A 25,260-nucleotide genomic window follows, 5' to 3' on the forward strand; every position below is an offset into this window, starting at 1 on the left:
TCTAATCTCCTTAGAAGAAATAATTTATATTATTATGAACACAGAAATTAGCTTAGATTAGGAAGGAGCTGGTCTTATTATTCTTGGTCCATTATGAGTTTCATCCACTTCCTAATGCCTTTACAAACTTCCAGGCTGTTCTTTTGATACCTATATAACAAATTCACTGATTCACTCCCAACTTCTGTACAGATGTCACCTTCTCTTTCTCATTCCGTATGGATTTATGATAGAAACTATCTTCCTTTCTCCTGTCTGGGCTCAGACAGTGAAAACTTTGAAGTGACAGACTGATCCCCTGCTCCCAGTGCCAGTTCTTGGCCTGCCCCGCTGTACTTGGGAATCCTCTCTGTCACTCCATTCCTAGTTTGGAGAGGCCGTATGGCTGAGTTGGCACCGGCTCAACATCGGCATCAGAAACTGCAAAGGCAAAATCCCAGCAGGAGCACACTCTTCAAAGACTTAAACCAACAAACTCAAGGAATTTCTAGTGACTCTGTGCAAACTGGAATGTTTTTCAAAGATGTTTGTTCAAAGAAACAATATTTCTGGTACAAAATCAGTTAATTTTCCAAAAGCCCTCTCCAGAACACAAGCTTCCCACAGTCTCCAATCGCAGCCAGCATGGACCAAACGATGTGTATCTTCTTACTTGTGTTCTCTAGTGGGTTTGGGTCAATACATTTTGAACACAAGATTTTAGCTTCCTATGGAAAATGTGTTTTAACTGCAATCCAAATTTAGAGCAGTCTGAAAACTTTTAGGGAAATACTTTAGAAGCCGTAACTGGTGTTTCAGCCATGTGCCCAGCTGAGTTTGCTGCCAGTCTGGCTGATGATGGTTGGTCACAATTAGCTCCAGCCCTTCATAAACGATTGGGCTTTTTCCTATGGGACCCTCTGCACAGGATTTGACTGAGTTTTATTTATCCCAAAAACTTGGCAAGCCGGTCTTATCCTACTGAAATAATTTGGGACAAAGCATTTGCAAATATTCTCTGTAATTCATTTTAACTCAAGCGTACTTTCACATTAATTCTAACTCTAAGCAATTCATCACATAAATTTCTTATGTGCTGCTTTACAGAAAATTTGGTTTGTGCTCAAAACTGCTGGAATTGGATAGTGTGCCATGTTTTGTGTCAGTATTCTAATATCACATTCGGGTTAAGTCCATCCATAGCGTTGTCAGTGCCCATCTCTGGAAGTGTTCAAGGCCAGGTTTGATGGGGCTTGGAGCAACCTGGCCCAGTGGAAGATGCCCCTGCTCATGGCAGGAACGAGATGAGCTTTAAGGTCCCTTCCCACCCAAACCATTTCGTGATTCTCGGATCACTGGAGAACCAAGGTTTGATGTGTGTTAAGCGCTTACCAGTCCCTGAGTGTTTTTAGCGCTCCTGACACTGCCAGCTGAGAGACACTCGGTGTCAGGTTCCAGCTCTTCCAAGAGCACCTCCAAGCTTTTGTGGCACCACAGAAAGGGGCGGTGGCTGAGAACAGTCTCTCGCCGCAACTCCTCCGTTCTGAGTTGGAAATTATGGAGCTGTTAATCCAGACAAAAGCATGCGGGAGGCAGATGGGGGAATGGGGGAAGCAACCGTGACTCGTAAGCCATGCAGAGCGCATTAATGTACATAGTCTCGATTGTCTCAGTCTCAGACATGTCTCAACTTGTGGACTGGAGTGTTCCGAATCAGACCGGGAATACGCATCCAGTGGTGCAAAACTCTGAGAGTAAAACACTAACAGCGTGCTATCGCTTAAAGCTGCTGAACTGTCAGAGTTCCCGGTGAGCGCGGGAGGGAGCGGTGATGGGAGGAGCGGTGGGGGAATGCCCGGTCGAGGAAGGAGCAGGGGGAGTGGCCGGGGAAGGGGCGGGAGGAGAAGGAGCAGAAGGAGTGGCCGGAGGAGCGGCCGGGAAGGGGCGGTCCCGGTGCCGCACGGAACGCTCGTTCCTCGCGGGAGCGGCCCCGCGATCTGCCCGTCCCCCGGCGCGGTCATGGCCGGGTTCATCAACTTCGCGGACGAGGAGGAGGTGCGGGCGTACCTGGAGAACCTGCACGTGGAGTACAGCTACCAGTGCTTCAAGGAGAAGGACCCGGACGGTAAGGGCCCCGCCGCCCCCCGCTCCCGGCGGGCCCGGCGGGAGCTCAGCCCCTGTGCCGTGCCCCGCAGGCTGCCAGCGCTTCGCGGACTATCTGGACAACATCAAGAAGGACTTCGCGGCCGCGGCGCGGGTGATGCGCGACAACTGCGAGGAGCACGGGCACAGCGAGAGCTGCTACAAGCTGGGGGCCTACCAGGCCCTCGGCAAAGGTGGGCCGGGGGGGCTCTTGCTTTTGTAAAGGTGCCTAGCGCATGGAGTTAGAGAATTGAATCACCAAGGTTGGAAGAGGCCTTTAGGATCATCAAGTCCAACCGTTCATCCAGCACTGCCACTGTAACCCCTAATCCACATCACCCGGCGCCGCATCCAGACACCTCTTAACCCCCTCCAGGGATGGCGACTCCTCCACCTCCCTGTATCAATACCTGACCACCTATTCCAATACCTGACCCCCCGAATACCTGCGTGTCATCCTGACCTTGGAGAAGCCCCTGTCCCGCCCCTTTCATGGTCACCTCATAAAAGCAGGGGAAGGGTGGAAACCTGTAAATTGCTTCCTTCTGAAGTATCAGCTGTAGGTTAACAACGTGTATTATTTTTTATAATTACATCTGTATAAATGGTAAGTATAGACAGGGCTCATTGTTGCAGTGTGTTCGGTTCTTAAGATTAGGATTTCTTCTCTTTTAGAGAAAGTAAGAAAGTCACTGACTGGTAACCCTGCTTACCTAGGTAGCCCCTGAGTCTGCCCAAAATGTATTTGCTGGTACAGTAATGGGAAGAAGTTAAATGAGTGGAACATCTTCCAAATGACAATACTAGTAAGGAAAAATATTTGTACTGTAGCTCAAAACTAGTAACAGTTTCAGTGCATGTGTAGGTATACTGGCAAAATATTTGCCTTGTGTAAGTAAGAAATCCACGGATATAGCAGTGGAAAGAGTGTTTTGTTGGTTTGGCTTATTTTTTGGTTGCAGGTGCTGTTGTGATTACTTATGAGTGGAGGAGAGTTTCCTAAGTCAAAGACATTGCAAAACCTTTGTCACTGAGACAATGGTGGTGTCTCTGAAGTCCTAAATGTTGACTGTGGTATCTAGAGAGAGGGATGCTGTATTTCCAGTGGGAAGGGAAGCATTTTGCAAAGCAGAGAGACCTCCTATCTGTTTTATCATGTCCTTACTGAAATGTTTTGGTTTCTTGGCTGACAGGTGGACTTGAACCAGATTTGAAAGCTGCCTACAAGTCTTTCCTGAAGTCATGTGAGAAAGGTGGGAAGAAGTCAGTGAATGCCTGTCACAACGTCGGGCTGTTGGCCCACGATGGGAGAGTGAACAATGACAAACCTGACCCCGTGGTCGCTAGAGACTATTACACAAAAGCCTGTGATGGCAATTTTGCTGCCAGCTGCTTCAACCTGGGTGTGATATACCTGCAGGGGGCACCTGGGGTCCCCAAGGACATGGGCCGTGCCCTGAAGTACTCACTGAAAGGGTGTGAGCTGGGGCACATGTGGGCCTGTGCCAATGCCAGTCGCATGTACAAACTGGGAGATGGTGTGGAAAAGGATGATGCTAAGGCAGAGGATCTGAAAAACAGGGCAAAACAGCTGCATAAAGAACAGAAAGAAGCTTCGAGTTCTTTAGTGTTTGGGCAGTAATGTTAGTTGCAGTTATTAAGACTGCAGTTTTATTAAATGGCAAGTGAAATTATTTAAACTGTGAGCATACAGTTTTCACTTAAATAAATATCCTGTATTTGGATATGCAAATAAACTTATTTTTGTGAATGCGATAAATGACTAACTCTCCTGTGCCTTTCTACATTTTTGAATACGCGAGTTCTTTAGGTGTATTGATCAGATACATTCTCTTTTTTAAGGAAGTTGAAAACTGGCCTTTTGGAAGTTTGTCCCCATGGTGTCAAGTACAAAGGCTCTCTCCTGTGTCCAGTGCTTCAGATCCGAGGCTTGTGCTCAGACCAGTTGTAACACACAAAAATCACAGTTGCAGTTCTGACCGTCTGGGCAGTCAGAACTGTGCCATCTCCCACACAAGCACTTGTGGAACTAGGATAGCTGCACACTTAGGTGAGCTGCTCTAAGGCAGGGGTACTCAGCTGTAATTCCATAGGCTTAGACCAATTCCTAGCTCCTTCACTTATCTCCTTCACTTGCCAGCTGGTTTGTGACTGTGTGCCTGGGTGCTTTAGGTTTGCTCTCCAACCACACATGATCACCCCTTATTCAATCACACACAAGTTATTTTACTTTTCTGACAGCTTCTGTAACATTATGTTCTATTTTTTATAATACAGATTTAGGGAATAAGCTGCTAACTGATCAGATCTTGGATTCAAATCCATAGCTTAATTATATCCAAAATGTTAAGTAAACATGCAGATTCTGGAACAGCTCTCTAAGTAAGCAGGTCAGTGAGTGTAAATGTATTCATGCACTGACAGGATCCTTTCTAATTTTGGTATGTATAAATACATGGGAAGTTTGTGAGATGTGTGTGTATGTTTTGCTGTAAATTCACTGCTGATTTAGAACATGAATGCTCTGGTGTGAATAAAGGTACAAACTTACTATTGAAATAAGTGAAGTGGGATTAAAAGCAACACTAATTTGGCTGTTGCCGTAACTGAAAGCAGAATTGTTAGAATCTTTCTGCATGTATGAATTAAAGCTTGACTATGCTTTGAACATACTTCCTGGAAAGGAACTGCTTCCTGCTGGAATAGAAACCCCGGCGGGACAGCACAGCAGCGACAGGGACACACCATAACAACAGATGGCAGTGTATGAAAACATTATTGCAAGGGCTCACAGGGCCTCTGGCTTGTGTATTCAGCAGCCTGGAAAAACAAATAGTGGTGACAAAAGTGAAAGTAATTCTTCTGTTAACAGTTAATATTTTATGACAGTTCAGAAAGGTAAAGCTCTTGGAGGAACACGCTTTGCCCAATTCTTTGCGATTCTGGACATTTGTTTAACTTGGGAAAGGTAAGTAAATGCTACCTCTGTGCAGTGTAACACTAGCAATAAAACAGTCTGTGTGTGTTCAGAAGTAAGCAATTACTGTTGGGTCAGGGCACTGGAGAATTGGGTGACATTTTAAGCCCTGATCTGTTTTTTGAGCTTGCAATACTCACTGCCTCAGAGTGGCCTGTTCAGATCCTCAGTCCAGGCACCAGAGCAAGCTTTCTTCCACCAGGACTAATGATTTTTAGTGAACCCTCCCAGGAACCTCCAATCAACACAGGCACCTGGGAACATCCTCAGTAAAAGCAACACGTGTTTCAGACAATTAAAGCTACATATAAAGTGCATGCTGTGGGAGACTTTTACATAGCACTTGAGAACTCACAGACTTGCAGAGTTTAAATATTATAAAAAGAACCATTTTCATAAAAGCTGTTGTCTGTTGGTAAGATAAGTTTATGAAGTATCATCCAGTTTTGTACCACCGGTTGAAAAGGCAAACCCAAATTAAGGAAGGCTCTTTTGTGTTTCCAGTCTGTCTCTGAACAGTTTGCTGCCTGTTCTGCACACACCTATACCTTTTTTACACAGATATTGATGATGCTGATGAGTATGGTCCTCTCCTGTAAGACTCTTTTTCCTCCAAAGTGACATGGCACTAAAAAAAAAAAAAGATGAGTCTCATTTCAGTGTATTACAAATTCTATGTGGTTAATGCAATCTGTAGCAGCATATAGACTCTATGAATAGCAGTCTATTTTCAGCCTCAAGATTATATTCAGGAGACATAATCAAAATCTGTTAAGAGGTGAGAATTGTCCTGCAAATCTTGGCTTATAACCATCTTGCTCTAGTATTATGAAGGTATTACGAAAAGGCTGATATTTCCTGCTGTTTCTTTTTACCTGATGTTACAAAGGCTAAATTTTATTTTCTCCTGGGAAGAAAACTTTCTTCAAAGCCTCTGAGGTCGTAAAGAAAGAGTGACAGATATGTGATCATAATAGCATGCTTGGAAATGTGGAAGAACCTGTTAATCTCTTCAGGATCAGTGGGTTTTCTAAGAAATAAAAGAATTTGTCTCGGTTTCACAGCTCCTAAACCACTGTCTGCTTTCCCTTTCATTTTTTTGCATTGATCTAAGCTCACACCGACCTCTGTTAATAAAGCAGCAATACACTTCAGAAGGAATGGTGACCAGCTCTAATTAATTAAATAGACTTGTGGATACCTGGCTGTAAATGATGAAAGCATTCTCTGCAGGATGCTTCCTGCAGCTCTGGAAAGATCACCAGTGGAGTGCTGGCTTTGTACCAAGATTAGAAACACTGGCGCCACATCATGTTGTGTCATTAAGTGTCATTTGGGTTAATTCTGGACAAAAGATGCAGTTGGGTAAAGGAGCCACATGACATTGCAGAAACAGAAAAACAGACTTGTTCTGGTGGTTCTGTTTCTGTGTTATATTGTAATAAAAGCAGTTTTGCATCTTTCTTACCGTTTATTCAGCCATCATTGGCAACTCCTCTCTGCAGTGTGTGTGTGAAGGGACTTCTAGTGGCTGTACATACCCCCCTGGAGGGACAGTCTGGGGGACTGTGTTTGTGTCATTGCCACACCAAGAAACCAGAGTAAGAGTGTTCCTTGTTACAGCACAACCTTTTTATTGTGCTGTACAGAAAGAAATACTCTGTCAGCAATTTTTCACTCACCATGTGAGAGAGAAGAACTCTCAAGTAGCTTTTCTTCTCCTTTGGTAGATGGTGAAGGAAGAATTCCTCCTTCCCTTATGCTTCCCAGCATCTCATCCACTAGACCTCAGAATGACAGTTCTGCTCGGGGTTGGCCTTTTTGAGGGGGGAAGCAAAAAGAGAGAGAGGAAAAGGAGTCATGACACAGCAAGAAACACATTAGAAAACAAGCAATATCAGTTGTGTCATCATTGCAATAATCTGTGCTGGGGTAACACCCAGGGGTCCAGTTCAGACCCTGCTATTGGGCCATTTGTGTGCCCCCATAATGACATCCCTGATCCAGAGATGCACAGGCTAAGAGTCAGGATTCTACAAAGTCCCTACTACGTATTTCAGCAGTAAACACTGGTGTCCTGCTCTGATTTTCCAGACACTGTATCAGCAATATGGCCTAGAATCCTCACAAAACAGATTCTCCAAGACTCAGAAGACTTTAAGGATCAATTCTGTGCCAAATTTTCAATGTCTGAATTAGTTTGCCATGTCTGTAGCCTCCCAGTGCTTTCATTTTTCAGTATCCACACTTGAAGCAAGCACAATAACCACGAATTACACTAATTTCAGATTATATCATATATTTCTGATTTGATGTTATTGCCTTCTACTCCTAACACTACTTACAATTACTATTGCTATATTCATTCCGAATATGTTTTATGTTTCTTACAGACACACCTTTTCAGTCTTGTTTGTAATACCATAATACATTTTTTTAATATTTTATAAAGTAAATTTTGAATTTGTGTTAGAAGTTCCTTATTCTGATAGTCCTTGTTTGACACGTAATGGCCTGGTCTGAGCATTTCATGGTCTCACAAGAAAGAGTGAACAGAAATGGGCTGGTTTCCTTCCAGCTCTCCTGCCACTGGAAGCATGCCATGTTCCTATAGAGCTTCCTGCCCAGGAAAGCAAACTCTCTTTGCTTTGCAACAATCTTTCCTGCAAAATCCTGAGAAGGAAACCTGGATTATCTCTGTAGTTCAGGAAAGGAGGACAAAGCACTGAATGACTATTGGCTCATGGCAGGTCACACGGTGCCAGTAGGGGCCCAAACTGATTATTCTCCAAATCATATTTATCATGGCAAGGACTTGTCAATTCTTTGCAAGCCAAGAAACACTGAGATGGGAAACTGGCCTTTGAATGTTATTCAGATAATATTTATGGAGCATTATTCCAGAAAGATGTGATAGCCACCTCAGCACAAGTGTTATCAATAACTGTTGAAGAGAAAATAAGAAGCTGTGGCACTGTCAACACCACAAGCAGCCTTGCTTAGTTACCTTCAGGGAAGTTATTTTCTGTACCTTCTTGAGTGAAGAGTTTTCTCTACAGCATTATTTTACTTATTTGTTCTGCAGTTGGTCCAAAGGCCCTCAGAGAGATCAGATATAATTTGAAACCCTGAGCTTATTTTAAGTTCTTTTCTGCTGGGTTTTGTGAGTTTTACACATTCCTAAGAACCCAGGGGTTGACACTAGAGAATGCCAGGGACTGACACAGTTATAAAAGCCACAGAATCTGTGAACAAATTCAATACAAGTGATGGTTCCATAGGAGCAGCACAAAGGCTTTGTTACAGCAAACAAAAGCAAAGTAAAAACTTCCCACACCCTTTAAGAGTTAAGCAAAACATCTCTGTACTTGGCTGGGTAATTTCTGTTTGCTGTGTACTGCAGCAGGAAATGCTCGAGTGTGATGTTTGCTGACTGTTGTGTTCATTGCTCCCACAGCAGGCTATGGACATTTCCAGATCACACTATCACACCATAGTGACAGTGCTGATCCATTGATGGCTTAAACTGCAACAAAAATTAACAGCTAGTTAATATAGTTCTATAAATGATAGGAGATAGGTGATGTCTAGTGATCGCTTCTAATTCTCTGTGAACTTTCTTTCCTAATTTAATGCCATTCTAATATGTGTGTTAAACTAAAGCCTATGGTCAGAGAGCATTTTCTTACGCTGTAGCTGTATCCTAGTGATCTTTAGGCAAGAATGTAAAGCCTTTCAAATGCAGTATGATTTTGCCTTAGACACTGTGCAGTTACAAGTTGCAGCCTAAGGCTATATTTATACCATAGCAGAGCCCTGGAAATATTATATATATACTACTTTCCCCATTACTATCTTCGGGGAAAAATTTCAAGAAAGGGTTTTGACCCATGATTTGAATAAATAAATAACCTCCACTTGATTTCAAGTACTGTCTCTCCTCAGTATTTTGCAGTTCTGACTGAGGACACTTGCTGTCATCCCACAGGCAGATACATTGCACCAATCAATGAGAGCTTTGAGCCAAATTGTGGAAAAGTTTTATATCTTAGAAGCACCAGTGGAATTGTTGCCCTCTGGAGAGCCAAAGGCAAGGTCCTCTGCCAGGGTGCAATGCCAGAATCACACACACAATCTGGGAAAATGGCATAGAGAAGCAAGCCAAGGCACCTGGTGCTCAAGAAAACACATTGCTCAAGCTTCTTAGTGCACTCAAAGGGCATTAATGTTGCTGAGGGCATACATAGGGTGACAAAAAGAAAGTCAGTAAACATCTTTTGATGTGTAAGTATGAAAAAACAGACCTTTTTGATTCAGTTCCTGCTCACTAGGCTGAACCAGAGATATTGTGAGGCTGGGAGGCAGACACAACCTTGAAACCTAATTACATTGAAGCTTAATGCTTGAAAATTTGCTTTCAGAAAGGTCCTTGTGCAATCGGGGCTATGGGCTGTTTCTCTGCTTTTGTCCTGCCACTGCACATTGATCAGATCAATGTGTGGAGAGGAATTGATCGAGTACTCTCTGTGCCTGGAGGCTTGAACGAGTAAGTGCCAAACATTAACGCTGTTTCTTGTTAGAACTTGCTTTGTGCAACACTGCTCAGCCCATGAATCCAGTTAAAACCAAGGGGACTCTGCACACTTTCTGCAGCACATCAAGCATCAGCTTCCCTCACCTGGGCCCTGTGTGATTGCTTTAAAGGACTGCTGGAGTGTAACTCAGCTTGACCCAAGCACTCCAAGAAGTCAGTTCATAGCAGAGCTGGTGAAGCAAAACAGGATCAAAATACCTGAGAGTCTGAAAAGAAAGGCATCTTCACAACAAAAATGATCTGGAATAAACTGCATAGCAGAGAAATTATTTCTAGCTAGAACTTACTCGTCCTTATACAAAATAAGATCATCTGATTAATTAATTCAAAGTGAATTCTATTTTTTCTCACTGCTCAGTCAGTAAAAGAAAAGGACAAGTAACTCAATGTGGCCACTGAAGTACCTCTTGATCCCAGGAAAGGCCCATATCAAACTGCTTTCTTCCCTGACACCTCCAGAGTGTAGCAAGAGCTACAGTAACACTGTGTGCAACAGGGAGGCAGCTACGAGTCCTTAGAGATGCTGGACTACCTTGTTAATGCTGGAGACAAACAGATAACGACTTCCAGAGCTTGGTCCCAGCTATGTGTGTTCCTGAAGGAAACCATCGCAATCCAAAGACTATTTTGCTGTTCAACAAAGGAACCAGATCCAGATTATGGTTTATTGAGATATTTGCTGGAATATAATCCCAAATCAGATCAAATTAGCTCTGAGATATCTGCAAGGTGTCTGGGCAACCTGAAATGGAAATCTTTCACAATTCACAATCTTCTCTGTTAATTCCTCTACAATCCATAAGGAGTGAAACTCCCAGCAGGAATATGCACCTATGGCACCAACACACGGCTGTTGATGTGCATTTATCAAATAAGGGCCAGGTTTAAACCCCTGTGGGGCAGAGGAGGTGAGGGCTGGGACAAAAATGTAGTCTTTCTTTACAGGCTTCTTCACTTGTCATCTGCAGCAGCCAGGCCTGAACCAGTGGGTAGGGGCACACACACACACACACACACACAGGTCTGAGTTTTGGAAACTGAGCAAGTTTTTGAGTTCAGACCCAGTTGTGCATTTACTTGATGGGTTTGCAAGAGATGTTTGAATCATCTCCAGAATCCATTAAAGGCTGAAGAGTGCAGGCAGCCTAAGTGCTCTGAATGGATAAAAGATTAGAACTAGACATCTATATTTAAAAATACCCCAACCTCAGCCCCACAACAAAACCCAGATGTTCTCAGGATAGGATGAGTCTTTTGTGTGCTGTCCTCTCCACATGCTGCTCAGCAGTGCTTTTCTTATTTTCCTGTGAGAGGACTGTTCCCTTGGCTACCAGTGCTGGCCTGTAATAGTTAGCATTTGGGCAAAGGATGTTTTTCTTTCATTCCTGCAGGAGCACAGGGAGCACAACTGGACAGGTTTCTGGTAGGCAACAGCTCCATATGATACCACTGAATCAAGTTATGTGAATTTTTGCCCTGCTGCACCCCTCCCTTCCAGGTGCTGCTCCAGGTCATCTCTGGATTTCTGTTGGCCACTGCCTTGTCAGAGAAGTGCTAACAGGACGTGAGCTTTGGGGCTTGTTTCTCTGCACAGGAGACAGCACACACTCCCTTCGCTGCCCCAGCCACAGGTATGCATTTACAGCCACATGCAGCAGCAGCAGCAGCAGCAGCAGCAGAAGCACATCATGAGGCACAACCAGCACAGGCAGCCTCATGCTGACAGGAGGGGCAGGTCACAGCAGACACAGCTAATGCCTGGGAGCTGTAATCAGTGTCTCTTAATCTTTCTGGCTTTCTGTATTAAGGACGTTGTTGCTTTTGCATTAGAGGAATTAGAATAGTCTTGTCTCCTCTTGAGACCTCAAGGTCCTGCCTTCATTTGCCATTAAGTGCTCTGTGAAACTCCGTTTCATTAAAGCCTCAACACAGTGACCTTTGCACAACAACCTGCCCTCTGTAGTCCCTCCATGGTCTGAGGCTGCTCTCATTTAAATCACTCTTATGTGAAGGGAATCAAATACATCTTTTTCTTTACTTAAGTGCCTGGAGCAAACTAATGTCTGCAGCCATGAAATGTAACAAAGGGCATCTGATTCAGAGGGCAAGGTGAGGCTTCCAATTTCTATGGAAACTGGAAACCAACGCAATGACAGGAGCAGAAGAGGAAAGCAAGAACACAGGTCCATCAGATGAATAGAAAGCTTCACATCTCAGATGAAAATTGAGAAGCCAAGGCAATAAATGTGGTGAATGGATGAAGAGTTGTACAGTAGGTAGCTGGGAATGTGGTAAGGACTTCTGATTTATAAGCACCAAATCCTGAGGCACAACAGAAGAAAATAAGGACACCACTAATCTGTACTGAGAGAAAAAGAGGAAAAGTCAAAAATACAGAAAGGCTCTGCTGCTTTTATTATTTTTCCCCACGTGTTCTGGGGTGGCCATACCAGATACAAATATGAACAAATCTGAGAATTCAGGGACATGCCTGGTGCTCAGGCTGATGGATCCTATCTTTGTCAGTGGGATTGCTGGCTTTGCCCACCAGAAATGCTCAGAGAAAGGGAAGAGGAACATGGGAGACATTGGTGCAGGAGCTGTACTCAGGGTTTAATTGTTTTTCAGGAATTTGCAGCGTTCTTGCCTAGCTCAGGAACAGAGGAAAGGTGATTAGCAGCTTGGTTTGCTGAGCCTGTGTGACCTGCTTTGCATTTCTTGTTGAGAAGATGTGAGGGCTGAAACCTCTCTTTTCAGAGGCCAAAGAGGTTAAACTGCAGGGTCTCACTGCACAGTAAGTGTTGGAGTTCTCCTTCACTTTGGCATCCAGTAGCTGTAACCAAAGAACTGCCCAGAATCCAAGAGCATGGAAGTGCTGGGGGTCCACTGAGTGGTTCCATCAAGTCAGGCAACCAGCTCAGCCAATGACAGGTTTTATCTTCCTATGAAACAAACTGAATTCTCAATTTTATTTCTACAAAGCCTCTCTCTGTCTGTTTTGCAAATGTAGCTGATTCCCAGTGATCCAATCCTTTGTCATTAACCTGGGGCTCTGCTTTTCCTGGTTTGTTCAAGAGGCATCACTTGAAGGCCGCCCCAACCTTGCCCAGGGCACAGCAATGCACCCTCACCCCAGGATTGCTCTCCAGAACATCAGCCACTGCTCCCTGGCTTTCTGTGATGGAAACATCATTGTATTTAGATCCATAAGTCATACTCTTTTCATTCTTGCAGATAGCACAAGGTAATTTTGTATGAACGTTCTCCTGGCGAAATCAAATTTTATTGCAGGATGAGTGATATTTAAATGTATCGCCATGGGACACTAATATACAGATTAATAATGTATGTGTTAGATAGAAACCTGGGCAAATTGAGCTAGAAGGGCACAGTCTTGTGATTATGCAGTCTATTTCTCTGCCCCAAGCCAGAATTATCTGTATTTATGATCCCTGGAGCTATCTGCCCTGCTTAACCTCTGCCAGAGGCTTCAAAGTCTCTGCAGGCAATTTCTTCCTGTGTTTACTGATCTGCCCAGCAGAAAACTCAGATTTTCCTTAACCACCACAAATACAATGAATAACTAGTAAAAGAACAACATGCAAACAAGCAAGAAGAACCCAGAAGCACAGATGCAGGAGCCCTGGCAGTCTAGGGGAAGCCTTACTTGATTTGAACATTTGTTTAGTTCAAGTTGACTACAGTAGGGTATTGTCTGCAATCAGGTGAAGCACAACAGTCCTTTCAGCATTCTGGGAGGTGCAGACAAGATATGATTCTTCAGCATCAGAAAAGATAACTAGCAAAGGGTCAGGGTAAAAATGCAGTTCATTGCAATGAGAGAGAGAGGCAGAATAAATGAGGGTAGCTTCTTACACTAGTGGTAAGGATCATCCCAGATTTATCTTTCAATTAAGTGTAACTGCTCTTCAATTTTTATTGTTAGTGCTGTCATTGCAATGATATGCTAGAAATTAACTGCTTTATTTCTTTATTGATAAGAAAAGAGATTTACCTGCCATGTGATACGCTGATATTTTCAAGCCAGTACAAAGATTGTATCAGAAGTCCCAGATAACTGAATAATACCTGGAATTAGAGGAAAGGAAAACAGTGGAAACCTGCTGCTCCCAGTTTCTGTTCCATTAGAGGGGCTATAAAGTGCACTAAATCCTGATTTTATTTAAAATACTTTTATTGGAAAGTGAAAGCTCTCCAAAGGCTGTGGTCCAGTTCCCCCGAAAAGAGGATCTGTGGTAGCATGTCCATTGCTGGCACACAGAGCCCTGCTCTGTCACCGCCCCGGCAAGCAAAGCTAAAAAGCCAAAGCTGCTGATGTGACTAAGCAGCCCGAGATGGTTTTCCAGCCCTAATCTGTTAAACGACATCTGAAGGTTTGTTTGATGAGATGGAATAGAGAAGAATACATTGTCCTTTGAAAGATGGCTTCATAGATCATTTTTTCAGCCAAAACCTCCCATTTCAGACAAAGGAAATCAGAGGAAGCCCAGTGAGGAACATGTGCAAACAGAACTAACCCACCCCCCCAGCTCAGTAAAAAGGCTCCTGGCGTGACCTGACAACTCAGACCATTTCCTTTCAAGCACCTCATTTAGCAGAAGGCCTCAAACCACTTTCACTGACAGAATTCTCTTAGATTTCCAAGGAATAAAACACCAGATCCCATTTGCACAGTCTGCCATTTCCTTTTTGCATTAAAACTCTGAGCTGCCCTTATCAGGTCAGTGCTGCCTTATCACCTTCCCCAGAAAAGCTTCAGTCATATATATAATGGAATTAATATTCAGTGCATTCCTCGTGTCTCAGAGCTCCCAATTTAAAATCCCAAGTGCTGGTTTGGGAGCTCCAGCAAACACTAGCAAGGATTGCCAGAATCTCTGTAGCTCCTGCCCTGCCTTGCCATGGGCCTCCCAGGTACAGCAGTGCCCTCAGGGAGCATCTCTGACCACGGGTTGATCCCTGTGGATGGAACAGACCAATGGAGATGGAACAGACCAGTCAGAGCACCAGGGGTAACAGGGCAGTGTTTCCATTTAGCTCAACATCATGATTCAGTGACACCAGTAACAAATGCAGCCTAAGGAAAGGCAAAGCTGCAGAAACACATTTTATCAGGGACTCAAAAGAGTAGTCAATCTGTTTGCATACATTAATGGGAGCAATCTCCATTAAAGAGCAAAGGGATGAGACAATTATGTTTTTCATACTTTCTAGAATCCCATGGTTTTTTACTATAGTTTAGTCTCTGCTTTAATCCTGTCTCTCAAAAGCTGGTGGGCTCATACAAGAGATCAGCCCTACCCACCTGCCCTTACTGACCCACAGCCAACTCCCAGGCCCTTCTGGGAAGGCACTCTTCCCAAAAGTACTTGGAGGTCTGCAAAGAAGAGGGATGTTTAAAAAGATTTTTGCCTATGAATGGTTTGGAGTGACTAGAAGATGCAGAGAGGTTCAATTTGTCCATACTGACAAAGTACACATCTGCATTTTCTCACTTAAAAAAAACAAAATTACGTTGATGGGGTTTGTGGTTCCTGTGCTTGCCAGGAGATTGAATGGGGCCAGTTTGGTCAAATGAACCATTTTAAGTGCATTGCTTTGTGCAGGTGTCCTTGGGAAAAAAAAATAAAACAAAACAAAACAAAAGAAACAGCATGAGTCACTAACAGCCTCTTTGTGCTGCAATCACTTGTGGTTTAATTTCCTGAAATGAAAATTTATTGGGACGTCACTGCAAGTAATTTCACTGTTTTCCTTCGGGAACCAAAAAGTGCAAAGCATTAAGCTGGCTAGAGGAATGTCAAAGAGGGCAGCAGACATGACAGGAGTCCACAAGTGGTACACACTACCCTGGCTCCAGGCCAGTGAGTGCAGATTTGCATTGTGGCAGTTCCCCCCAAACAGTTGCTCATCACAGAGTGGAGAAAGAAATTACCTGAAACATTTGCTGCAACAGCTACATGAGAAAATGGTACATTTTCTTACTGAAAATAAAGAACTCTTAAAATGATTTTGGTCATTATGCACCTTAAATGTCTGTGGCAGCAGGACTACAGGACTAATAGTAAGTGAGGTGGAGGGAGGAACATGAACTGAGAAAAGGCACTTACCTAATACAGGCAGCAAAACCACCAGCAGAGACTCAGGGCCAGGTTCACAGTGAGCTGGAAGCCACAACTGTACAAAGGTGTGAGCACAACACTGCTTCTCATGATACATGATCTGTAAAGTACCACGGCAGCCCTGAGAGAAAACAAGTAAAATATGTTAGCTAAGGAACACAAGGTGTATATTAAGGGAAGATTTGAAGAATTCAGGTCTACCTATGATGTCAAAGTAATACTTGTACATTTGTTGGTATCTCAGAGAAAAGACTCTGGGGAGAAAAATCTTCTATACTCAGGAGGCTACTGCAAAGGACCTGGAGTACAAACATGGATCAGAGCAGTGGGCAGCACCACTTTTAGCTTTGGAAACTCTAAGTTACGTTACAGTTACTGGTACTATGGCAGAAAATCCTGAAAAACTTGCTAAAACCAGGGATAACTAACTAAAGATTAGGTGCTTTGTTTTCTTTAATCTGTCTTTAGCTCTGGTTCCTGTACACCAATGACATTTTTAACCCTGTGCTCTGCCAAACCCCCCAGGCTCACCCTCCCACGGGTGTGCTGACACAGCTGCGAGGTGTGCGCTGCCTCGGCGGGCAAGGCCGGGACTCACCAGGCTCTCCTGTCTCCTGTTCCGGCCATTCTAGGATCTGTGCTGCATATTTTGCCCCACATGCAGCTGTGCTGTTCACAAGCTAAACCACAAAATGCTGCAGCACCGCCCTTCAGGCAGAGAGGTGACAAACTGACGTGGTGACACTCACAGCTCAACCCGCAGAGTAGCCATCACAAAGGATATAAACATATTTTTCATTGTATAATGTATATATAAAAGCATTGTGTCTAATTGAATGTGCTCTATCTAAAATAAATTCTTGCTCCCTTTCTGCAAACTCAATGGAAGTCAAAGTAAACCCATCTGTTTCAATCCCCGAGACTAACACTGCTTCCCCTCTTCTATTAACATGAGTATATCCTGCCCTCCCTCGAACAGGAAATGCATCAACCCTGAAGTTTGATTAGTGGTAATCAGAAAACATCCACACCTGCATGGAGGCAGTGGGAGGCTTTTCAATTAAAAATGGATTTTGAGAGCATAATGTCTCTGTTTTGAAAGGACAAATGCATCTCTCAAGGAATACGAGCTATAAAAATAATTTGTGTATTGTGTTTCTTCAAGGACAGTAATGTTATCATAGAATGAAGTGTCTTAATTCCTGGAGAGATTAATTTCTACTCTTTGGAACTAAATACATTCAATGTTACTAAAAAAGTACTGGGGAGCTTTTCAAAGGCTGGATGATAGAACAGCCAGTGATTATCATCTCTCCAGAACCAGGTGTCTTTTTTTTTTGTTCATTTTGTTCAAAAACCAGGTGCAAGGACTGTGGTGTGGGGACCTGCACTTGACCCAAAAGCAACCCAGCCAGGACTGCAGCAGGGCAGTGCATGGGGGAGCAGGATGATTATTGCTGAAGAAAGTAGCCTGGCAGGGGAGCAGTGTCTAACTGCAATAAGTGGGTTTTATTAATTGTTTCCAAGTCTTTATTATCTTTAATGCCTGTTGAAATAAAACCATTTGGAAGAAAAGTCCTCCCTGATGGTTTAACTTCCTCATCATTTGGTTAAATACTAAGGATGTTTCTGCTCCTTGTTTGTCAGGTTCCCAGTAAAGCCAGAGGAAGGCAAGATTTAATCTTGCTGTAACACCTAAATATAAACTGTAATCAAATTTATAAACAGTATCTACAGGCCTCTTTCATAAGCCATAAAAAGCTTAGAAAAGTACATCTGTGCACTTCTGTTTCCTTTTCATAGTCTTTCACCTCTGCTTCTATTTCCCTAAACAGAAAGATAATAGTATTAATCTATTCCTTGGAGCTTTTGTGAAGATTCATCAACTAATATTTATGCAGCAAAATGGAATAAGTGCTGTGTAAGTGCTGAGCATCATTACTGTTCTCTCTCTTCATTAGCACATCATGGACTTGCCAAGAAGCCCAGATAAACACAGAAATTAGCTGTCCTCAAAGTAAGGCAAGTGAGACAGATAACATGACTGCTAGAGAGACACTAATTAAAAATGTTTGCTGTGGGTGATGTCTGTGGCTAACAAAACAACCCTGCACGATTCAAAGAATCAAATGTATTTCTTTACTCGTTTGAACAAGTTCTGTCTGCAGCAAAGAAGCTCTGAGACTGTCCAAATTAAATATGCTGCATGTTTCCATGTGGGTTGTGCTTCGGAAAACACACATATAGCAATAAACACAGGGAAAAAGGAGATCTGGGAAGAATTACTGAGGAGGTTTCTGGATTTTAGAATGCAAAACCTACTTGCTGCTTCAGCTGGATTCCTGTTTAAGATGCAGCTGCTGTGGGAGGGACATCCATGAGGAGTGGAAGGACAGCTCTGCACTATGAAAGGGGAAAGACAGAAAGAAAAACTAAAACCAGAACAAAGACAAATCCCAGGAAAGAAGCCCGGGGGGTTGCAGCAAGGCTGTGGCTGGAGAGCAGAGGTGAGCAGTGACACACCCTTTTCTGGCAGGTGGGCTCTCCAGCTCCCAGGCTCCTGCCAGCACAGATCAGGGGTGTGCAGTGCCCATGGCACTCGGCATCCACAGCACATGGATCCCCTGCACTGGGAAAGCCACTCTCTGCTACCTCTCTTCCACCTTCATTTAAATGCTGGCTTCCAACTTTCCCTCTTTTTTTTTTTGTTACCAAGAAACAACCCTTCACTGCCCCAAGCTCTACCCACCGTGTGATCATTTACTTCTCCACTACGGATCTGTAAAATCCTGAGCTGCCAATGTTTTTTACATAGGAGCACACAAAGCTGATGCAGTGCCAAGTATCTCTCTCAGCTTAAAGACATGCCTTAGGGGAGTTTCTGTCCGGAGCTGCAGAACTCTGAGCCCAGTTTGCCAGCAGAAGCCCCTGCTCCCTGCGGCAGCTGAGGGAGAGCTGTGCTCCCCGCTCCAGCTATTCTGGAGCGTCTTGCAGCAGTGGCAGGGGCTGCACAGCACCTCAATCTGCAACTGGCTCTGTCTCTGCAACTGCTGTAGCAACTAACCCCCATTTCCACGGGTTTTTGATGCAGGAATTTAGATTAGTCCCAATACCATCAGGACTTCTCATTTGTCAATCTCGAAGTCTTTCCGTCTGGTCCATCTCAAAGCACAGCTGGTGGTTGTGCTGTTACACCTGCCCAGAACAGCTTGGTGTTTGCTTTCAGAACAGTTTGCCTTCTCTTGGAGACTTTTCATGATGTGGCATGGTGTTATTTTGTAGTTGAGGATGCTGGCATGAGCAGTGCTCAAGTACTTCAGCTGAAATAGTCCAACAGAAACGGCCTTTTTATTACTGCATCGGTCTGACACAGAAAATTGCCACAATTCTCTTCAAAATGTTGCAGGATCATAATCACAGACACTGTCTGAAGGATGCACCAGCATCCAGCTGGGCACGGCAGCAAAGGTGCAAGGGGAAAATGAGAATTTTGGGCAGAGGTTTTTGCAAATAGAAATCCCCCGTTTGGGAAATTGAAAACACATATGAGAGTAAAATCAGGCTGTGAAACCCAATTTGCTCTTCTTTTCCAGAAATAACAACTTGATAATAGCATTCTGCTGGACATGAGCTTCAAGAGGAGGTGACTTTATTCCTGCTTATGCAGAGAAGTTGAAGTGCCCTTCCATTGAAACCCCACAGCCATTTAAGGGTGGGTTTACTTGAGAGACTAATTCCCCCATAACTGCTGGCTGGAGTGGCTGAGTCCTCTGCACAAGCCACTCTTCCCTGTATCTCTCTATATCACAACAGACTCCTGCACTTCCAACCTCCAGCTAAAGCTGCTCCTCCCAGCATGAATCCACAGTGGATGACTTGCAAAATGACAATTCTTGTCACTGAAGGACATTAGAACCTACCAGTTCTCCGGTGTTTTGTTGATCAAGGAGCATCTTCCTAATACACTGACTAAAATTGTGCAACCAGGGAAGGAATAAACATTATGGAAGAAATAACCAACTTCTCACAGCACCTGGAATTTGTGGATTTGGCCTTCCAGTTGGCCAGACTGAGGCCGTATTTGAATAAGTTACAGTATTTTACTTATTACTGTAGTAAAGCCTAAGACTCCTTCTCACCCACCTTGAGCCTGTGGTTCTGGGAAATGCAGAAACTCAGTGAAGAGCTCATCCTGCATAAAACCTTTGCCCTTTGGGCACGCCAGGGTGGGATATCTCAGTGCTAAGGAAGGATGTGTCAGAAAGAGAATTGTTGAAATGTAATGAGCCTATACATGGACACACCAATTCTCCAGGAAGCTTTAAATAATAGGCAAATTTAGATTAGACATTAGGAAGAAACTCTTCCCTGTGAGGGTGGTGAGGCCCTGGCACAGGTTGCTCAGAGAAGCTGTGGCTGCCCCATCCCTGGAAGTGCTCAAGGCCAGTGGAAGGGTTGAGAAGGGCTGAGAGCAGCCAAGGTGTTTTCCCAGGTCTGCTCTTGCCTGAGTTCCTTGGGGCAGCACTGCATTAAGCACTTTGCCTAAAATTGACACTCCCACTGCTTCCTCCTGTTACACAATGTCAGGATTTAGGATATATGGTGGAATTGCATCATTTGAGAGGAAGAGATGCTGGACTGCAAAGCCAAAGTGGACATGCCCTTCAGAGCAGTAGTCTGCTCCCTTGGCTCAGATTTCATCACAACAGGATCACCCTTGTTACAATGCTGCTGTTTGAGATTAGGTTTTATGCTAAACCCATGACCCATTTTCATTCTGGGCTTTGGAAGGTAATTTGCATGCTTCGAATTTTGAATTATCAAAGACAAACTGATAGTTCCAGTAAGGGGCCATAAACTATACAGTGGAAGCTGATCCCCTCCAACTCATTCAAATTCAGTCTCTCTCCTAAGGGAATCTGGCTCACAGGTCTTCAAGTCAGAATTCAGCTGGCAGAAAAGACAAACTCAGTTAATGCATTTTAAATGCCAGAGTCAAATCTGGCAGGGAAGAAAGGCCACGTCAGCTCCCAGTCTTTCATTCCATGATGTTACTGGACCGTGTGCTACAAAATCCAAGCCAGATGTCTTTATTATTAACAAAGATTTTCTCTCTAGGAATATCTGGCTACCTGATGGAATCTAATTGACCCTCTTAAAGAGTATTGAGCCATTTCTTGTTCTCAACATTTGCATTTCAGGAATGTCCTAAAGGAAAAGGAAGAAGGATTAATGGTGAATGCTGCCCCATAATTTTCTTGATTGTTTCCTTTCAAGAGGAATAATCACCAAGGAGAAGCAGTGAAAACTGCAGATGGTGTGTGAGAATAAGTGCAATGTGCAGTTATAAAATAAAAAGTCTATTTGCCATGAACAAGAGCTAGTAAAAGAAACTCAGTGAAGCAGGACAGCCTTGCTGTGATCAATGTGGTCAGAACCTGACTGTCAGAAGACAAAATGTTCTTCAAGCAGACCATTACATTGCTTTTTACACGCTCTCTGCATTTCATAATCGCTCCTTAAAGCAGCCTAAACTTCTGACATGCTCAAAATATTTCCAGATAAGAAGAGAAACACTTCACAGGTAAAGGATATTAGCGATTCTCAAAAAGCAAGTTTTTGTTTGGTTTTTTAAGTATGTGTTTCAGAAATTAATAAATGGTTTAGTGCATTTCTTCCATTCAGACTAGGCAAAAAAAAAAAAAAATTAATCCGTGCAATTTCAACATTTCTGAGCCTGAGGCACCTCCTTATACAACAGATTTTCACTGAAGACATGTAGATGTGGCACTTAAGGATATGGTTTAGTGGTGGGCTTGGCAGTCCTGGGTTAACAGTTGAACTCAATGACCACAAAAGTCTTTTCCAAACCAAATGATTCTGTGATTCTATGCAGGGGTGCCATCCCACAGCTCTGCTGGGATATCACACATCAGTTGTGACTGAATGTTAAATGCCTCCCCCCTGCTACTCTCAGAGGGTCACCCATGCACCAGAGTCACCTCCCTTCTGCTACTCTGTAAACGTTTGATGGCTTTGCTGGAGAACAGCAGGAGCAAAGGGAGAATCCTGAGGCAAAGTTACCAGCAGCTTTAGATCCTTGCTTACTCGTTTTGGTATCAACAGATGTTTGCTTGTCTGTTTAATCCAAGTATGAGTTGATCTGCATTTGATATTTTCCATAAACATTTGTGGGAACTGTGAGAGATGGACAAAGCTCTTTAAGGATGCCTCTGCTTTTCAGAGCTTACCTATTGTTGATTGCAAGCACATCACACAGTCTTGCCTTTGGGATTCATCTCACCTGCCTATAAATATCTGAAAGGATGCTTTCTGCTCCAAGACAGCAACCTGGGTCCCTTCCAACAGCAAATGCAGGAACACATGTTGCTACAGGGTGAAATCTCTCTCCTGGGCCAAGATGAATTGCCGAGTGCTGGTTGCTGTCTATTATTTTCACTGGCTAAAGGAGAAGTGTGGCCAAATAGCTGAAACCAGCTAGTTTTTAGATCGTTAAAATAAGGTGAGACAAATGTACCCTTCGCAGCTGTATCTGTTTTGCTTTGCTTTTAAAAGATCTGCTTGCTTTTACAACACATAAGCAAGAATTCTTGCTTTCAGGACAACTGCAGGAAGATTAAAGAAACTTCCTTCCCCCAGTGGCACATTGTTACTCTTCCTTAGCCATGTACTGGTGTTTTGTTTAAGCTCCTTCCCTCAAAGCACCTAGGGGTGGGCACACTGAGGCAGATGCTGGGTCGAAATGAACCTTTGCATGGGTTCAGGATGGAAAGTCAGCAATCCTGAATTCAGCAATCCTGATGTTTGAAATGAATACTGAATCATGCACAGCCAGGCTGCTGAGAAGTTTATATTTGTCTTTGCCCTTCCTCACTCACTAGTTTGAAAGAACATCTGTTCCAGAAGTCCACACTGTATAAAACTCCTGTTGAGCTGTTACTTCCCCTTGACTGGCTTTGGCTTTTAACAAGGGAAACATATGCAGAGCCCCACTCCCATCCAGTGCTCCCTTCATGTCACAATCCACAGCAATCCTTAACTAGGACTGCAGACTGCAAGGGGGCCCTGTCAATCAACATCATTACTACCAATATGGGGTCTTTTAAAAATGAGAGATTAATTATAGTAATAGTTAACTGCAGTTACCTGGCAGGACTGTCAGAGGAATCCATAATGAAAAGCCATGTTACAGCTACACCTGATGCTGGGAGAGACACTGCCCTTTACACAGATTTCTTGGGTTGTCCAGCAGGGTTTGGGTTGGGGGTTATGGCTAATGTAAATTTAAAGTTTGCCTAATTCTTTTTTTTTTTTTTAAATCTTAAACATTGCATGATTCCACCTTATTTTCTCACTTGTATTTACAGTCTTCCAGGATTCTACAATGAAGTTACCACATGGATATGACGAAATAACTAAAAGTCACAGAGATCATGGTAAAGAAACTGGAATAGTGAACTGGCATCCTAAGCTTCTTAATGTATTCTTAACTATCCCCTTATCACTGATGCTCATATGCATAAAAGGATGCTTTTATTTGTAACAGCAAATGATTTGTTAGCTAGCCTCCACATCTGCTCCCCAGTAATTTAGATTAATGGCATTTATGTCTTTTCTTTAAAGAAATGGTTGTTGCAGCTTTCCCACAGTGCCAAAAGAAAGATGTCTATTGTTCTTCATGCTAATACTACGATTTTTAAAAGTCTGAGTTGTTTTTTTTTATTCACTTAAACTTGCAATAGGAATAGCAAAAATGAATTACATTTGCATTGCATAACATAAAGATGAAAGCACTTCAGTGAAGTCTTGATATACACTTAGGAAGCACTTTTAAAATTCCCATATTCCCAAAACGTACATATACACATTGAGGATCAGTAGCTTGTTTAAAGGATAATTCATTATAATTTATACTGTTTGGCTACTGAAATGATATGCTTTCTTCTTCCAGTAAGATTCTGGGTTATCTGGAAGGATCACAGTCAAGATGTTAGTTCTGTGGATGTAGTCATCCTATATCATGAGCCTTCTTGTGCCTTTGGATAAGAATTTTATGTCCAACACTAAAGATGGCCACATAACTTAGAACAGCTCAGTCTTTATGTTTGTAGGGTGCTGGGTCAGTTCCATAGGAGGACACCACATGGTCTGCACAGAATCTGGCAGCTCCATTAAAATCCTGCTAATTAGAGCTGCTTTTATAAATTCAGGGATAGGATAGCTTACTGTCTGACTTGTCCTGCAATACCAGGCACAGTATCTTACCAATTATTTGTGCTTCGAGTTCTTTATTTGGTCTTGTTGGTTAAAACCACAACATTGATCAAAAATCCAAGCAAACACAGAGAGTTTAGGTACCAAGAGCTTGGTGTATTCAGGGAGGCAACTGGAGAGCAGAAAAAAAACCCACATTGCTACAATTTTGTTGAACAGTTCAGTTTTCATGATCTATATATCCATATTGCTGATTAATTCACAATGCCAGTGAATTTACCTCACTCTAATAATTCAGTACCTTTTAAAATTCGACTTGACTGAAGCGATTTTTTTCTCAGTTAGTTCTGATTGTTTCTAATTTGGAAGGCAAAGGCAGATCTGGCTTAGCACATCACTGATATCCCTCAACACTCTTCAGTTTTCATTTGGCCATCAGGGAATTCTTTAGTGGCTCAATGTGAGGTTCTAGTTACATGCCTTTGTTGGAAAAGCTATTTTATTTCAGTCCTTTACCCTTCTGAGCCACATAAATAAAGCTGGAAAACTGAAGTGCTATTTGAAAACTGGGTGTTGGAAGACAACATGTGTACAATGACAGTTCACATACTTTTTGCATCACTTAAAAAATCACATGGTGTCCAAACTTGCAGCCTTGCACTATTCAAACAATTAAACCATTGGGATCAGATTCTGGAATTGTGCCAAGGGAGTTATGATACAGTTTCTTTGATAATTGGCCTGTATAATTAGGTTATATTTCATTTAAAGAAAGCACCTAGCAAGATGACTCCAATCACATTAATTCACACCAAGCACGATTTTTAATTACATTCAGGGATCTGGAGATGCAGGAAAGTGCTTCATTCACATGGTTTGATGGAGAAATAGGCTACAGTCTGTTTTTTATAAACCTCACTTCAACTTCCTTAAGACTGGTCCATCTTTCTTTTCTCCTCAGCTCTCCCAGCCTGTGTTCCAGGCTAGCTGTGAGCCATAGGGCACAGTCCTGAAGCTCAGCACATGCTGCTATCAGCACAGAGTCAGGGTTTGCTAACCCATTGTTGGGAGATGGTATTTTCCCAGCAAGCACAGGGTGAGATCATGTCTGCTTATAAAAAGTGTAAGCAGACCCTCAGGTATCCAGGCAATGTCAATTATTCCTTCAA

The 25,260-nt window shown here is 43.1% G+C and overlaps 1 protein-coding gene and 2 long non-coding RNA genes across 3 annotated transcripts; 1 reads left to right on the plus strand and 2 right to left on the minus strand.

Annotated features, from left to right (window-relative positions):
- Window positions 1–511: 511 nt before the first annotated feature.
- On the minus strand, window positions 512–6,918 carry LOC135419104 (uncharacterized). Its single transcript, XR_010432825.1, has 2 exons — window positions 6,802–6,918; window positions 512–5,747 (listed from the first exon to the last, which is right to left on the minus strand). It is a non-coding gene; the product is annotated as an uncharacterized LOC135419104 (long non-coding RNA).
- LOC135419103 (cytochrome c oxidase assembly factor 7) lies at window positions 1,986–3,904 on the plus strand. Its single transcript, XM_064665217.1, has 3 exons — window positions 1,986–2,104; window positions 2,175–2,315; window positions 3,315–3,904. Exons 1-3 carry the CDS (start codon window positions 1,999–2,001, stop codon window positions 3,761–3,763), a joined length of 696 nt encoding a protein of 231 aa, XP_064521287.1. The 5' UTR covers window positions 1,986–1,998; the 3' UTR covers window positions 3,764–3,904.
- Window positions 6,919–13,422: 6,504 nt separating the features above from the next.
- On the minus strand, window positions 13,423–18,258 carry LOC135419106 (uncharacterized). The gene is made up of 3 exons (XR_010432826.1): window positions 18,179–18,258; window positions 15,845–15,977; window positions 13,423–13,802 (listed from the first exon to the last, which is right to left on the minus strand). It is a non-coding gene; the product is annotated as an uncharacterized LOC135419106 (long non-coding RNA).
- Window positions 18,259–25,260: the final 7,002 nt, after the last annotated feature.

Source organism: Pseudopipra pipra, chromosome 9 (genome assembly GCF_036250125.1).
Source record: "Pseudopipra pipra isolate bDixPip1 chromosome 9, bDixPip1.hap1, whole genome shotgun sequence".
NCBI lineage: Eukaryota > Metazoa > Chordata > Aves > Passeriformes > Pipridae > Pseudopipra > Pseudopipra pipra.

Excerpts from the sequence above, each read along its gene's own strand:
- LOC135419103 (XM_064665217.1), top strand. The coding sequence starts at position 1,999 with ATGGCCGGGTTCATCAACTTCGCGGACGAGGAGGAGGTGCGGGCGTAC. Across the intron at positions 2,105-2,174 it reads CAAGGAGAAGGACCCGGACG|GCTGCCAGCGCTTCGCGGAC; the intron begins GTAAGGGCCCCG and ends CGTGCCCCGCAG. Across the intron at positions 2,316-3,314 it reads CTACCAGGCCCTCGGCAAAG|GTGGACTTGAACCAGATTTG; the intron begins GTGGGCCGGGGG and ends CTTGGCTGACAG.